Raw genomic sequence first — 14,036 nt, 5'->3', positions numbered from 1 at the left:
AAATCCTCCCAAGAGCTCACAAGGCCCCTTGGGGCTGGCTGCCCACCAGCTTCCCCATCACCCCCCCTCTCGCTCATGCCATTCCAGCCACACTGGCCTCTCCCCACCCCCAGACCCTCCAAGCTCACCCCACTCAGAGCCTCCGAGCTGCTGTCTGCTCAGAGAAAGCTCCTGCCCCAGACGGCCCCCTGGCTCGTTCCCCACCTCCCTCCGGTCTCTATTCAAAGGTCCCTGCTCAAAACACCACCTTCTCTGCCGCCTGTGAACAACCACATCCCCACCCACCCACGTGAAAGGTCGACTCCCGCCCGTAGCTCCCCCCGAGCTGGCACCCAGCACCAGCTAACAAAGTGTTTTACTACTTTTCCTTGTTTATTAAATGCCTCTCCTACCCCTCACCAGAATTTAACGTCCATGAGGGCAGGAGCGTTGTCTGTCTTGTCCACTGCTGTCCCCCCAGAACCCAAAACAGTGCCTTATACACAGCAGGTGTTAGGAGGAAAAAAGGGATGAGCCCATGAGCCCTCTTGTCGGATTTTTCTACACTCTCTTCTGCCCCTCATTGTAAATACCACCCAGGAGCTGACAAGGAACAGAGTATCTGCAGTAGAGATGCCTCCTGAGCAGCAGGTGTGCAAAGCCTGCCCCTCCCCCGCCCACCTCCTCCACTCCACTAGGGAGTACAGTGGGCACCCCAAAGGCAGCGCCTTTCCACGGCCAAGGAGAATGCTCAACTTCTCCCCCCCCCACCGCCTTCGCATCACTGTGAACGAAGGGAAAACCCATCGCGCCAAAACCCCAGGACCTATCCGTGACCCCTTCCCAGCCCCAGAGCGGTGCATCCTGTGATTCCATCTCCAGATATTTCCCAGGTTCACTGACTTCTCATCAGCTCGGTAACCCACCCCACTCCCAGCTCAGGCCTGGGATTCGCCACTTAAGGTAAAGTCCACATCGCACCTTGAAACCAACAGTCAGCCGTGGAGCTCAGGAAACATGAGGCCACAAAGGTCCAAGGTGGGGAGAAGCAGCGTTTCCGAGAGCCCTACACCCCGGCATGCCTGGGGTCTGAACGAAGAACCTAAACCACAAGATAAATCACCCCTCCCCTGTCACAGCCCACTCAGAGGATGGGAGCCCAAACAGATTGCCCCTCGGCTCTCCCCAGCCGTCTGTTCCTGCACCCCCAAGTCCCTCTGTAATTTCTTCAGCCTTCCTTCCTCACTGCGTGGAATTTTGAGGCACCCTGAATCCTTTGGGAAGGAAATGAGGAATTATTATAATAACAGTTCCATTTACTAAGCAATTACTCTGTGCCAGGCACTGTTCTAATAAGCACTTTAGATGATTAACTCACTGAATCCTCAAAATAATCTAAAGGGGAAGGTATTGTTTTGAGCTTCATTTTACTGGTGTGGAAACTGAGGCACAGAGAGGTTAAGCAGCTTGTCCAAGATCACTCAGCTGAGAAGTGGCAGTGCTGAGATTTGAACCCAGGTCTGCCTGTCTATAAATAAAGCACATGCTCTGAGCTGGCTTCAGGGGATCCTAAGGAGGGGGCAGTGTGCGGTGTAGTGCAATGGTTAGCACCTCTGTGCTTCCCAGCTGTGCAAATCTGAATTCAAATCCAAGGTCATTTTAAGACCTCCCAAGTTTTAGGGCCCCACATCATAGCAAACATTAAAATGCACACACATCCTACATTAAATACGTTTTGGGGGCTTGAAAATTTTTTTTCAAGAATTTTTCTAAACTTGATTTTGAAGTTATTTGACACCAAGAAGCATTTACTTTACATAGATTGGCTATGATTTCTAGGCAATCATCAGGAATTTGTTCGACATGAGAAAATCCAGGCAACAAATTGTGTTTGAATGGAATGAAGTTTCTATGAATGCTAAACTTAACAATTAATAAGGCTGCCATAAAGCTGCACTCTATGAAAGTTTAAACATTTAGATTTCACAGTTGTCTTCTTGTCTTTGGAGACATTACGTTCTTCTTATAGACTATGAATGAACATTCTTGCAGGTTCCCTGAAAAGTTTGCAGAAATGAGGCCTAAGTACGTACGATGCACCCATCCGATTCCCAGCTTTACTGCTGCCAGGCTGTGTGCCCTTGAACCAGGCACTTGGCCTCTCTGGGCCCCAGTTCCCTGTCTGGAAATGGGTTGGAGGACTCAATGAGATACTGCACAAAGTCCAGACAGGGCCTGGCCCAGAGTAAGTGCCCTGCAAACAGAAGCCATAAGGTATAAGAGGCAGGTAGGTAAGAGTGTCCACGGCACCTCGATGGAACAAATCACCTTTGGGAAGTTGCAGCAAAATCAGCACAGAGATTTTTCCAAGACTCTGCCCGGCCCCCACTCACTGGGAACCTAAGATAAGGGAATAGCTTGGCAAGCCCTATATGGAGGCTCTGTGGCAGGATGAGACCAACTTGTCCCAGTTTGCCCGGGACCGTCCTACTTTTAAAAAGGAAAGCCTCAAGGTGGCAGCCACCCAAGTGTCCCTTAACTGATAGATAAATAAAATGTGCTCTATCCTCAAAAGAGAATATTATTCAGCCTTTAAGAGGCAGGAAATTCTGATACAGACTACAACGTGGATGAACCCTGAAGACATTATACTGAGTGAAACAAGCCAGACACAGAAGTACAAACACTGCATGATTCCACCTGCACAGGGCACCTACAGCCGGCCAACTCAGAGAGAGAAAGTGGAAGGACGGCTGCCAGGGGCCGGGGGGGAGGGAGGAATGGGAAGTTACTATTTAATGGGGACAGAGTTTCAGTTCTGCAAGATGGAAAGAGCTCTGGAAGTGCATGGGGGTGATGGCTGTGTAATAATGGAAGTGGACTTAGGGCTACTGGACTGTATACTTAAAATTGGTTAAGATGATCAATGTTATATTATGTGTATTTTACCACAATTTAAAAAATAATTAAAAAAAATTTTTTTTAAACCTCAAAGGCCAACATCCTGGTTAGCCCCTCAGGCCTGGGCAGAGGGGACGACGGGTCACATTTGCTCGGCGGGGCTCTCACCTGGGCCAGCAGCCAGTCCACCAGCTTGCTCCCGGGCAGCACCGACTTGTACGTCTTCAGGTGGTAATCGCGGTCCCTGTGGAGAGGAAGCAGGCCATGAGCAGATCAGGGAGGAGGGAGGGGAAATAGTCCCAATGTCCCTACTCAAAGAGCTCGGGGTCCGAGGATCTCCAGGCTCTCCAGCCACGGGTCAGAGGCAGGGGGGCTGGGGAGAGCAGCAGGCAGGGAGTCCAGCCCTGACTCCACACCTCACTCACAGTGTCACTGAGGGCAGGTCTGTCCCAACCCAGGACCCCATCCTCACCAACAGCATCAAGGGGCAGGAGTAGGTGGCTCTAAGGCTCTGGAAGCTTCCCCAGCCTGCGGTTCTCAAGCAGGGATGGCTATGCCCCCCAAGGAACACCTGGCCGTGTCTAGTGACATTTTTGGCTGCCATGACCTGGCTGGGGGGCGGAGTGCGGAGGTACTACCAGCAACCAGCAGATAGACACCAGGATGCTGTTAAACATTCAAAACTGCCCAGAACAGCCCCCAAACAATTATCCAGACCAAAACGTCAAAAACGCTGAGCCTACGGAACCCTGATTTACTCTTAGTAATGAGAAAAACTTCCAATTCTTTCCTTTTGTTTTGCTGTTAACATTCGTATGTCTAAAGGTAACAAAACAATACCGACATGGAAATGCTTCTCCGTGGGCTGGTGTGGGCAGTCAGGACAGAGCAGAAGGCAGGGGGCTGTCAGGGTCCTGGTTCTTTGCTTTGACCTGTTGTAGCAACTAATTCCTGCCAAGTCTTGGTACAAAGGGTTGTGCGGACCTTGCCGCCAAACTGCAACAATCTCTCAGCCTTTGAAGCTGACGAGAGTGAGTTTCTGCGGCCGGGCCCTGTCGGGGCTGAGAAAGGCCGGTTGGGGAGCCCCTGTCGGGGCTGAGAAAGGCCGGTTGGGGAGCCCCTGTCAGGGCTGAGAAAGGCCAGTTGGGGAGCCCCTGTCGGGGCTGAGAAAGACCGGTTGGGGAGCCCCTATCAGGGCTGAGAAAGGCCAGTTGGGGAGCCCCTGTCGGGGCTGAGAAAGGCCGGTTGGGGAGTTCTTCTCAGGCTTTCAGGAACTGAGGAGCCCAGCAGGTCACGTGCGCGGTAACTGGGGACCCGCTGCCAGCCCAGCCACTTCCTCCTCTAGGGGCCGATAGAGAGGCCTCTCCTGCAAGGGCCAAGGCTGGACCCGGGCGGCCCGCCTGCCTCCTGGGCCTGCACAAAGGCAGCAGGGGAGGAGCCAGCGGGGCAGGTCTGGAGGTGAAAGGGGCTCCCTGGGCCTGGCCTCCAGCGAATGCTGGGAAAAGACTCTTCCTCTCTGCTCCTGAGAGGTGACAAGAGCTGTCAAGACAGAGGGCAGAGGTCTCTGTAGCTGGTAAGGACCAGGTCACCCCCCCTGTGCCTTCGTCCACAGCCACAAGCTTCACAGTAAAGACAACCACCAATCACTGGCACTGACAGAGCCTTCACTGTGTGCCAGGCGCCAGTCAAATTTAATCTTCAAGATCAGCCAAGGGGTGTGAGCTATTCTTATGCCCATTTCACAGATGCAGAAACAGAGGCAAAAGAAGTTAATTACCTTTTAACAATCACTCAACAAACATTTACTGAGGGCTCCTTTGCCCTGGACTGCGTTCTCCAGTACATGGCGGTTTTTCAACCAATTAATGTTAAATCAGAGTTAAGATTACACTCTTCAGTCTCAAGAGTGTGAAACCCACGTGTGACTAGCGGCTACTGCATTGGACAGCACAGGCACAGAGCATCTCTATCAGTGCGGGAAGTTCTACTGGCCAGCACCGCTCTAGGTGTTGTCAAGGGTCTGGGGACACAGCAGTGAGCAAATTCCCTGCCCTTGGTGAGTGTACAATTCCCTGGGGTACAGACAGTATACAGACTAAGAAATAAATATACAGTATGTCAGCTACTGACAAGCTTCAAGAAGAAAACCAAAGTGAAGTAAGGAGGGTAGCGTGTTCCAGATGGTGATGTTTTACACACATGGTCAGGGAGGGGCCCTCTGAATTGGAGACATTTGAAGTAAGGAAGCAGATATGCAGATATGTAGGGGAAGAACACCCCAGGCAGAGGAAACAGCAAGTGCAAAGGCCCTGAGGTGTATCCTATTATTATCGCCATTCCACAGAGGGAAAAGTTGAGGCCCCAGCAGGTTAAATAACTGCCCAAGAGCATACAGCCGCTGACTAGCAGGCTGAGATCCAGAACTAACACCCTTCACCACCACACTGCAGTGTTTCCCACAAATTTACTCACTTGACCCTCATGACAAACCTACAGGGTAGGTACAGTTATTAGCCCCATTTGATGGAGAAGGAGACTGAGGCTCAGACAGGTTAAGTTATTGGCCCAAGGCCACACAGCTGAGAAGAGACAGAGGTGAAACTGAAGCCTGGAGAGAGTAACTTACTTGATCACAGGGATGTAGAGGCTGTGAAGACGGCAGTAAAGCCTCACACCCTGAAAGAGAAAAAACGGGAGTCTGTGATCAGGCCACATCCTTCAGGGGCCTCCAAATCCAGGCTGCTGGGAGAGAGGGTGGGGGGAGAGGGGAGACTGGTGAGGGCAGTGGAGAACAGGTCACTGGGGCAGAGGCCTGCTCTGCGGTGACTGTGGGGTCAAGGTCATGGGGTCAGGGTGGAGGGGTTCCCACCTTGGACATGATGTCCTCCAGTTCACTCCGGGCCTTGTAGGTGCCGTCGTCATAGCGGAAGCGGTACATCACCTGCTCGTTCTTGAACTGGTGCTTGTCAGAGACTGGAGGGACCCCAGGGCTGGTGAGGCTGGGCGCCCCCTCGGCCCCTCCTGACCCACGCCCACCATCCTCACTCTCCACTCGGCCAGGCTCCATGCCAAGCACACTTTCTCCAAAGCCCCTGCCCACACTCCAGGTCCTCCGGCTACGTGCAGGGCCCGCTGAGACCCACAGCTGGGGGCTGGGGCATCTGCCGGTCTCATGAGAGGCCCAGAAATGCCCGCTCCAGTCTGCCCTGAGGCCCACCTGCCCAGCATCTCCCTGGAGCTAGATCACGAAGCAGGCTGGGGTGTGAGACCCCACCGTCAAGATTTATGAACCCATCTCTACACAATGGCCCCGAGTCGCCCCTAGCGCTTCCCTGTCTCACTCTCCACTTTGGATCCATTAGCTGATCCTGTAGGCTCTTCCTTCAAACCATGAAGGAACAGCTGGCCACACAGAAGTGTAGAAATGGCCTCTGAGTTAGTGGAAGCACAGCACTGTTGAGCTCTGACCTGGTCCTACTGTTCGGCCCCCCAGGCCTAGCCTGCACTCACCATGGTGGATGATACCGTTCTCCAGCAAGGCTTGGCCCAGGTTCACGCCTTCTTCCGTCTTGCTGATTTCGCCAATTTCCAGGAGCCAGGCAACAAACTCACTGCCAGGAACATGACATGCGGTTGAGAGGACCTCCCCAGTCCTGAGGCCACAGGGGCCAGCACTGAACTGGCCTGGCCCCCCGACTCCCAGGAGTGACAGCCAGAACTGCCCACAGGAAAGCAGAGCTTAGGACACCACAGGCCTGGGGGTCGTGCTGAGGCCAGATGCTTTTCCCCAAGACCAATGGCAGAGAGATGGGTGTGAGCAGACCCAGGCCCCGCCTCAGGCTCACTGGATGGATGGATGGATGGATGGATGGATGGATGGATGGATGGATGGACGGACGGGAGGATGGATGAGAGAGACAGAGAGAGGGGATGGACACATGAGTGGATAAATGAATGAAAAGTGAGCAGATGACTGGATGATCTGACAGGCAGATAAATGACTAGGTGGCTGGGAAAATTAGTGGGTAGGTGGGTGGGGAGGGCAACAGATGGGTGGGTGATAAGTGGAGAGATTACTGGGTAGATGAGTGGGGAGATGGATGATGGCTGGCTGGCTAGATGAACAGACAGAGGGAATGAAGAAACCAATAAGCAGGAAGAAATAAGGACCCAGAAAGATGATTGTGGAGAGTCAGAAGAGCTAAGGGTGATCAAGTCATCTCATTCTCCCACTTAAAACCCTCCGGTGGGCTTCCTGGTTACTCTCAGAAAAACATCCAAACTCTGCCCACATGATGGCAAGGCCCTGACACGATGAACTGCCCCTTCCTCATCTCCTATACCTTTCACTTATTCTGCTTTAGTCTCACCCACCATCTTCCCCTGCTTAAAAAAAAACTGCCAGACTCCTGCCTGCCTCAGGGCCTTTGCACTTGCTGTTCCCACTGCCTAGAAACACCCTTCCCCAGCTCTTCACACAGCCTTTCTCTTTCATCTTTAGGTCTCAGCTCAAATATCACCTCCTCGGAGAAGTCTTCCCTGACCACCTCATCAAGACACCCCACACCCACACAAACCATCCCCATCTTTCCGTTTTACTTCCTTTTTAGCACTTATCACTGGATTTGTATTATACTATTTACAGATTTATTTATGTGTTTATCAACCATCTCCCTGAACCAGAATGCCACCTCCATGCTGATGGGGAGCTCTGTCTGATTCACAACTCTACACCCGCCGCACCTGGAAGATGGTCCAAAGCACAGCAAGGCTCAATAATCTTTTGAACAAATAAAGGAATGAACCATCAAACAAGAAGGAATGTTCTGGGGTAAGCAGGAAGGTCTCAGTAAGAAAGAAGTGCTCAAAAGCCCAGAGGAAATGAGGCAAATCCAACGTGACTACCCAGAGGGGCAGAGGCTCAGTGAGAGCCCAGGTCCTGGTTCTCGGAGGAGAGTTTGGGCTCCATGCAGCGCTCCACCCACTGGAAGTCAGCAGGCCAGGGGAGAGCTGGGGATGTGGTCATTCTGTTCTCAATGAAAGCGGATGGCAGCTGGCCAGAGTGGGGAGCTTATCAAAACCAGCTGTCCTGCCTCCAATTACAGGGCCAGAGGGGGGCAGGGCTATTTTTAGCTTTTCAGTGTTTGGCTAGCAAAGACCTGCCCTGTGTGTAGGTAGCAGTGTGTGCCGAGGCATTCAGGGAACCCCAGTGAGAGCCGGGGGTGGGGGGCGTAGAAGAAATGGATCTATTCTGTGGAGTGGGAGCCCCGAGTGGGGGAGAGATGGTCCTGGCCTCCCCCAGGTCTCTTCTTGAAGTCCCAAAAATCAGAGGCAGAAAGAAAGCTGCCGGCAGCTGGGGGAGGTGAACAGATATTGAGTGCCCACTCTCGGAAGCTGGAGACTCGGCCTCTGGCTGCCCACCAGCTGTCCCATCGGGGGCCACCTCTGGCACGGACCGGCAGCCCTGTGGGGGGTCCCAACAGGGACCACAGCAGGTCCCAAAAGGGGGACAGGAAGTTGCCCACAGCAGCTGCAAGGGCAGAAAAATGCAGCCCAGAGGACAGCAACTGTGACCCAGGTTTCTGCCCTGAGCTGAGTCTTGAGCCTTTTTGAGGATCAACTTACTGGGCAAATTTGGGCAAACTGCTGTCCCTCTCTGGGCCTCAGCCGGGTCCATCTGGCAAGGGGTTCATTCAGGGGTCTTCTGGATTTAGTCGGTAACTTTCAAATCATGTTGAGTCCTAAGCTGGGATCCAGCCTACAAAACCAGACAAAATTCACCTCTGATGCAGGGACCTTAAACTCTCATAAATGAGTAAAAGGGACCAGGTGGAAACTCTGCTGAACCAGCCAGCGTTTCTGAAGACGGCAGCCACTCACTGCGGCCAACTGTGGCCGCATGGGAAGACTAAAGCATCTTACGACTTTTCAAGAGAAGCTGGAAACCCAGCATTTCCTGTGAAACCTCCCAACTGTTAAATGTTGATATTGAATCCAAAATGTTCTGAAAGCACCGTGTGGCCCAGGGAAAACACATCTGCGAACCACACTGTGTCAGTGGGGCGCCATGTGCTACCGCTGGGTGCAAGGAAATGTGTTACAGGCAGGAGGGTCAGCATACACCAAGGCCCTGAGTAAGAAGGTTAGGGAACCAGCAATCTGCCAGTTGGTGGGGGTGGGGGCAAAGAGAAGTGAGATCCAGTCTTCCAGAAAGACCTAACCGGGAGCAGGGTGACGTACGCTGCGGACACAGGGAGCAGGTCAGCCTGCTTTGGCGGGGAGTCTGAGATTCAGGGAATGGGGGACTAGTTGAGAGTTAGCATGTGTCAGCTAACGGCAGCATCCCTCTTCCTTCCTGCCCCCCAGTATCGTGCACCCAGTAAACATGAATTTTAAGTGTCAAGTCCAAGGCTAGGCACAGGGGACACACAGGTACACCCTGGCAGTCTTCCCGGGGGAGCCCCCAAGCTGAGATCCAATGTCTACTCATCCCCAATACAAGAATCCCATTTCTCTTGCCCGTCTCCTCCATGGCCTTGAGCTCCACAAGGGTAGGAACTGGGGGTTTTATGTTCATCCCTGTGACTCCACTGCCTGAGATGCTTCCGGGTGGTGTCTGCAGCAATGCCTGACGAATCATTATTGATCAGCTATTATGCGCTAATACCGTGTACCTGTGCCCACAGGTGAGTGAGACAGTGTGGCCTCTTGCACCTAGGTGCTCCCATTCTGGCAGACTTCAATTAATGAATGACATCTAACTCTGTCTAGAGTATAACCAAAGGCCTTCTTCTTCCAGGAAGCCTTCCCTGACTGCCCTGCCAGACAGACCATCACACCTTGTGCCCTGAGTTCTTAAAGCTCTGACAGTGCCCTCATCCCAGGCCTGTATAATGAGTTCATCCTCGCTCACTTCACTCTCCCACGTAAACTCTTTCAATGGATTCCCAGAGCACCTGGGATAGAATCTGAACCCCTCAGCCCTTACCTGCCTGATTTGGCCCCTGCTACCCCCTGTGGCCTCATCTCGACACCCCCCAGCCACTCACTCCCTCCAGCCACGCTGGCCTCCTCGCTGTTCCTCAATTTACTCAAGGCTCATTGCAGCCTTGGGGCTTTCGCACCTGCTATTCCCTCTGCCAGGAATGCTGTTCCCCCAGATCTTCTCATGGTTGGCTCTTGCTTGTCATCTAGATCGTGGTTAAAATGTCACCTCCCCCAAGAGGCCCTTCCTGACCACCCTGGCTGAAACCACACCCCCTTTCCTCACCTCCTCACATCAACCTACTTATTTCCTTAAAGCACTCATCAAGTCACTGAAATTCCCTTCCTTATTTGTATTTATCTAGTTTCTGATTCCCCTACTGGCCTGTTGTCTCCACGAGGGCAGGGGTTTCCTCTGTCCTGTTCACTGCTTGCACACAGTAAGGGCTCAATAAACAATGACTGGGATAGATGAAGGAATCAGTTTTGTCTCCCTAGAATCCGAGGATCCTAGAGGGCAAACGCCATGTTCCTCCCATGAAGCCTCCACAAAAATACACAGATTTCGTTCCTTGGTTTTTCTTCACGTGGCATCCATGAGCTTTGTCTCTGATGAGGGCAGAAACAGGCCACTCCTTAAGCTCCATCACATTTCCATCACTCTTGCCCACAATGTGCTGAGCATGTCACATGTGTTTTCTCTCTGTATCCTCCGAAAATCCGGCAAGGCAAACATTTCATTCTCTCTCATTAATTGGTCATTTACTGAGGCTCAGAGAGGTTAAGAAACTTACCCAAAGTCACACAGCTAGAAGGCAGGGGAAGCAGGACTTGAGTCCAAGTCTGATTCAAAGCCTAACCCTTGAAGGTTATAAAGATAAATCAGACACTTTTTGTATTCCTGGAGTCCCCCATCTAGTAGAGACAGGTAACGATCAAGGAAAAACCAAATGTGGTGAATAGAGATAAAAATGGATAAACGCAGCAGAGTGTGGTGAGAGAAAGTACTGGGTTCAAATCCCAGCCCCCAATTTGTGCCCATGTGACCTTGTGTAGGACCTTTTCTCTCTCTGTGCCTCAGTGTCCTCACCCTTAAAATGCGAACAATGGCAGTAAACTGCCTCACAGTGTCACACAAAGATTAAAAGGCATGGCCACATGGCAGCACCTGGGGCAGAGAAAGGCTCCGCGATTGTGTCTCTGTGGCTGCTGGTTCCTTCCACTGGAGGGGGCCCGGGTGCTCCTGGAGGAGGAGCTGGGCCCTGACCAGGAAGGAGGACCACGAGCCCAGGGCTGTATGCAGAGCAAAGCCACACAAGGAGAGTTTTTATCAGCACGATCTCCTGCAGGAAGTCTGGTCCTTGAGGGCCCAATGATTGCCAAACAAGCTTCAATCCTGGCCCTGTTTCAAATGGGCAGTAAAAGAAATCTCCCCTAATCCTTCCTGAGGAGACAGAACACCCTGCTGAAGCCCTAATCACAGACAGGTTAGCCCAGTCAGCTGGACTAAGCTCTCCAAAGGGTTTGGAAAGAGGCGGGGGGGGGTCCTCTGACCCTGGGGGGGCCGGAAGCAAACCCCTCCTCGAGAGAAACCTCCTTTCTGCCCAGGGATTAGGAATTAGCTGATGGAGACCAGCCCGGCTGCCCCCTCCCTGCTTCCCACAGGTCTGGGGCCCACAGCCTCCCCTCCACAGACCCTCCCAGGGAATATGGAGCTGGGGTCAACTAATCCTGAGGGCAAAGGGGCAGCCTGACTCCAAGGCATCCAGGCCAACTCCAGGGGCCCAAACACCCCCAAAATCCCCTGCCTGCTGCCCCAAGCCATGACCAATCAGCTCCCCCTGGCCCCCTGCCCCCGGCTTCACACTGGTCTCCAGCTGCCCATCCAACATCTGTTCAATATGCGAACGTCTCCTGGGCATCTCGACCTTAACACGTGCAAATGGGCTCTGCATCTTCCCTCAGCTGGCTTCCAGATCACTGCACTCGCCAGCGTGCCTCCCACCCCTCTGCCCGCTCCCTCTCAGTCTCCTTTGCTGCTTCCTCCTCCGCCCCAGAGCCCAGTCTCTGCCTCATCCCTCTCTCTATCCATCCCCCTGCAGGATTTCATTCAGTCTCATGGCTTTGAAAACCATCTAAATGCCCACATCCCCTGCACTTAGGTCTCCAAGCCAGAACTTTTCTCCCCAGGTCAAGATTTCATATCCAACTAACAAGTCGACATCTCTGTCCGGGAGCCTGTCTCAGTGTAGGCATCCAAGTGGAGCCTCTGGGCTCTACTCCCACCCTCTGAAACCTGCCTCTGTCTCCCCTTTTGCAGCAATCAGCACTCCAGCCCTTCCAGGTGCTCAGGATCCTTAATTCCCTTTTTCTCCACCCCATGAGCCAATGCTGTCACCTTCCACATGATCCAGAATGCAACTACCTGCCCCCATCTCCACGGTGACTACCCTAGTCCACGGCACCTCTCACCTGGTCTACGGCAATACAATAATTACAGCCGCTTTTACCCCAGGACTCTTCAAAATCTTTTGGGAAGCGGGTGGGGTGTAAGTTAATAAATTCTCAACAAAATCCCAGCCTCACAGGCAAGCTTCTCTCCCCACAAGCTTCGTGCGGTCAGGAGCCCTGGGCATTCTTCTACCCTCTCCAGAGCACCGACCACTAGGTCTAACACACAGTAGGGCCTGGAAACAGCCTGATGGTTTCACAAGGAATGCATTTCTCCTGCTTCTCCCAATCCCCAGCCCCCTCCCCCAGGTGAATGAGATTTAAACGTGGGTTTAGGATCCAATCCCATCTCACCTGTGCTCTGATCCTTTGATCCTTGGTTATAAAATAAAGGTGGGGAGTAATAATATTTTATTATTAGGAAATAACGTAATTCCCAGACAGAGAAATTGGAAGCCCTAAGTACTGAAACCATATGGACCTACCCTTCCCCTTGTGTATCTCAGGAAGGGAGGCCTCACCAGACACCAACCCAGCCAACATCTTGATCTCAGACTTCCAGCCTCTAGAACTATGAGAAAATAAATTTCTATTGTTTAAGCTGCCATGACGGTGATACTTTGTTATGACAGTCCAAAAAGGCTAATTCAAAGGTCTACATTTGCTCTTCCAAAACCTTTGAAATCAACTCCCTGCATTAAATACCTTTCTGCTTGACATATCTAGAGGGGCTTCTCTTTGCTTGAATGCTAGAGCAGCGTTTTTCAATCCGTGGTGGAAAACCCGCTCACAGTTTGTGAAATCAATTTCATGCGTTTCACTCAGCACTATTTTTGAAATGAATGAAGAAATGAGTAGAATAGAATAGAATAGAACAGAATAGACAGGTATTTTCAGAGTGTAACAAGCACAGTAAATTTTGTGAAACTTTGGCTTCAGTCATATATTACGTGAATGTGTGTACCAGGTCACAATATAAAACTTACATTTTGCAGTGAGTTGTGGTCAAAACATTTGAAAGCCCTGATATGGGCACCCCACTGTCCTTGATCTCCAAGGACTGTTCCACAAGGATTCGAGGTGCCTTAGTGGCTCTGCCCATGGCGGAAGGGGCAGGGCTGGGAAAAGCCACGTGGGTGCAGAGGGTCTGCCCACCTCCAGCCTCCAGACAAGACCCAGGGACACAGCAGAGGCCAGGATGGGGTCACTCACTTGCCAAGGAAGCACTTGGGGACGGTGCTCAGCTTTCTCCGACGGTCCTTGATCAGGTTCACCTTCTTGTTCATCATCATGTGGTAAAGCTTCTCCCCCTTCTCCGCGATCATGACGTACGCATCCCGTTCCATGCCCAGCTTCAGGCCTGCGGAGGGGACACGGTCAGCACCAGCGCTGGGGAGCAGAGCAGGCGGGCATGTGGTTCCTGAAAGCCTTTCCCCCAGCTGCCCCCAACTACCGCCACAGCCAGTGGTCACCCATAGAGCACTCTCTGCATGTCGGACACTGTTCTAGGCACCTGCCAGTGACCCCACACAAGACCTTGTAGAGGAGGGTGGGTAAGTCCCCCATTTCACAGATTGCAAAGCTGAGGTCCAGAGAGGCTAAGTCCCAGGGTAATAGGCAGTCGACCCTTCAACCTGAGAATGGGTTTCCAAATTCTGAGGTTATCAGAAAACCTACTGAGACCTTCCTTCCAGGCCAGGGATGGAAATTTCCCCGTTTCT

The 14,036-nt window shown here is 52.4% G+C and overlaps 1 protein-coding gene across 1 annotated transcript in view; it reads right to left on the bottom strand.

The window, feature by feature from the left end:
- Positions 1 to 14,036, bottom strand: part of PREX1 (phosphatidylinositol-3,4,5-trisphosphate dependent Rac exchange factor 1) — a 197,702-nt gene that overhangs the window by 45,708 nt on the left and 137,958 nt on the right. The window contains exons 10-14 of the mRNA XM_060030665.1: positions 13,528 to 13,675; positions 6,391 to 6,491; positions 5,750 to 5,853; positions 5,507 to 5,556; positions 3,049 to 3,124 (exon numbers count right to left, since the gene is read on the bottom strand). Of these exons, the coding sequence (XP_059886648.1) occupies positions 3,049 to 3,124; positions 5,507 to 5,556; positions 5,750 to 5,853; positions 6,391 to 6,491; positions 13,528 to 13,675 (479 nt within the window). The remainder of the gene's footprint in view (positions 1 to 3,048; positions 3,125 to 5,506; positions 5,557 to 5,749; positions 5,854 to 6,390; positions 6,492 to 13,527; positions 13,676 to 14,036) is intronic.

The sequence above is a fragment of the Delphinus delphis genome, chromosome 15 (assembly GCF_949987515.2).
Source record: "Delphinus delphis chromosome 15, mDelDel1.2, whole genome shotgun sequence".
Taxonomy (NCBI): Eukaryota; Metazoa; Chordata; class Mammalia; order Artiodactyla; family Delphinidae; genus Delphinus; species Delphinus delphis.
Note: the sequence above shows the minus strand (reverse complement) of the source record. Positions and strands in the feature narration are given on the sequence as shown.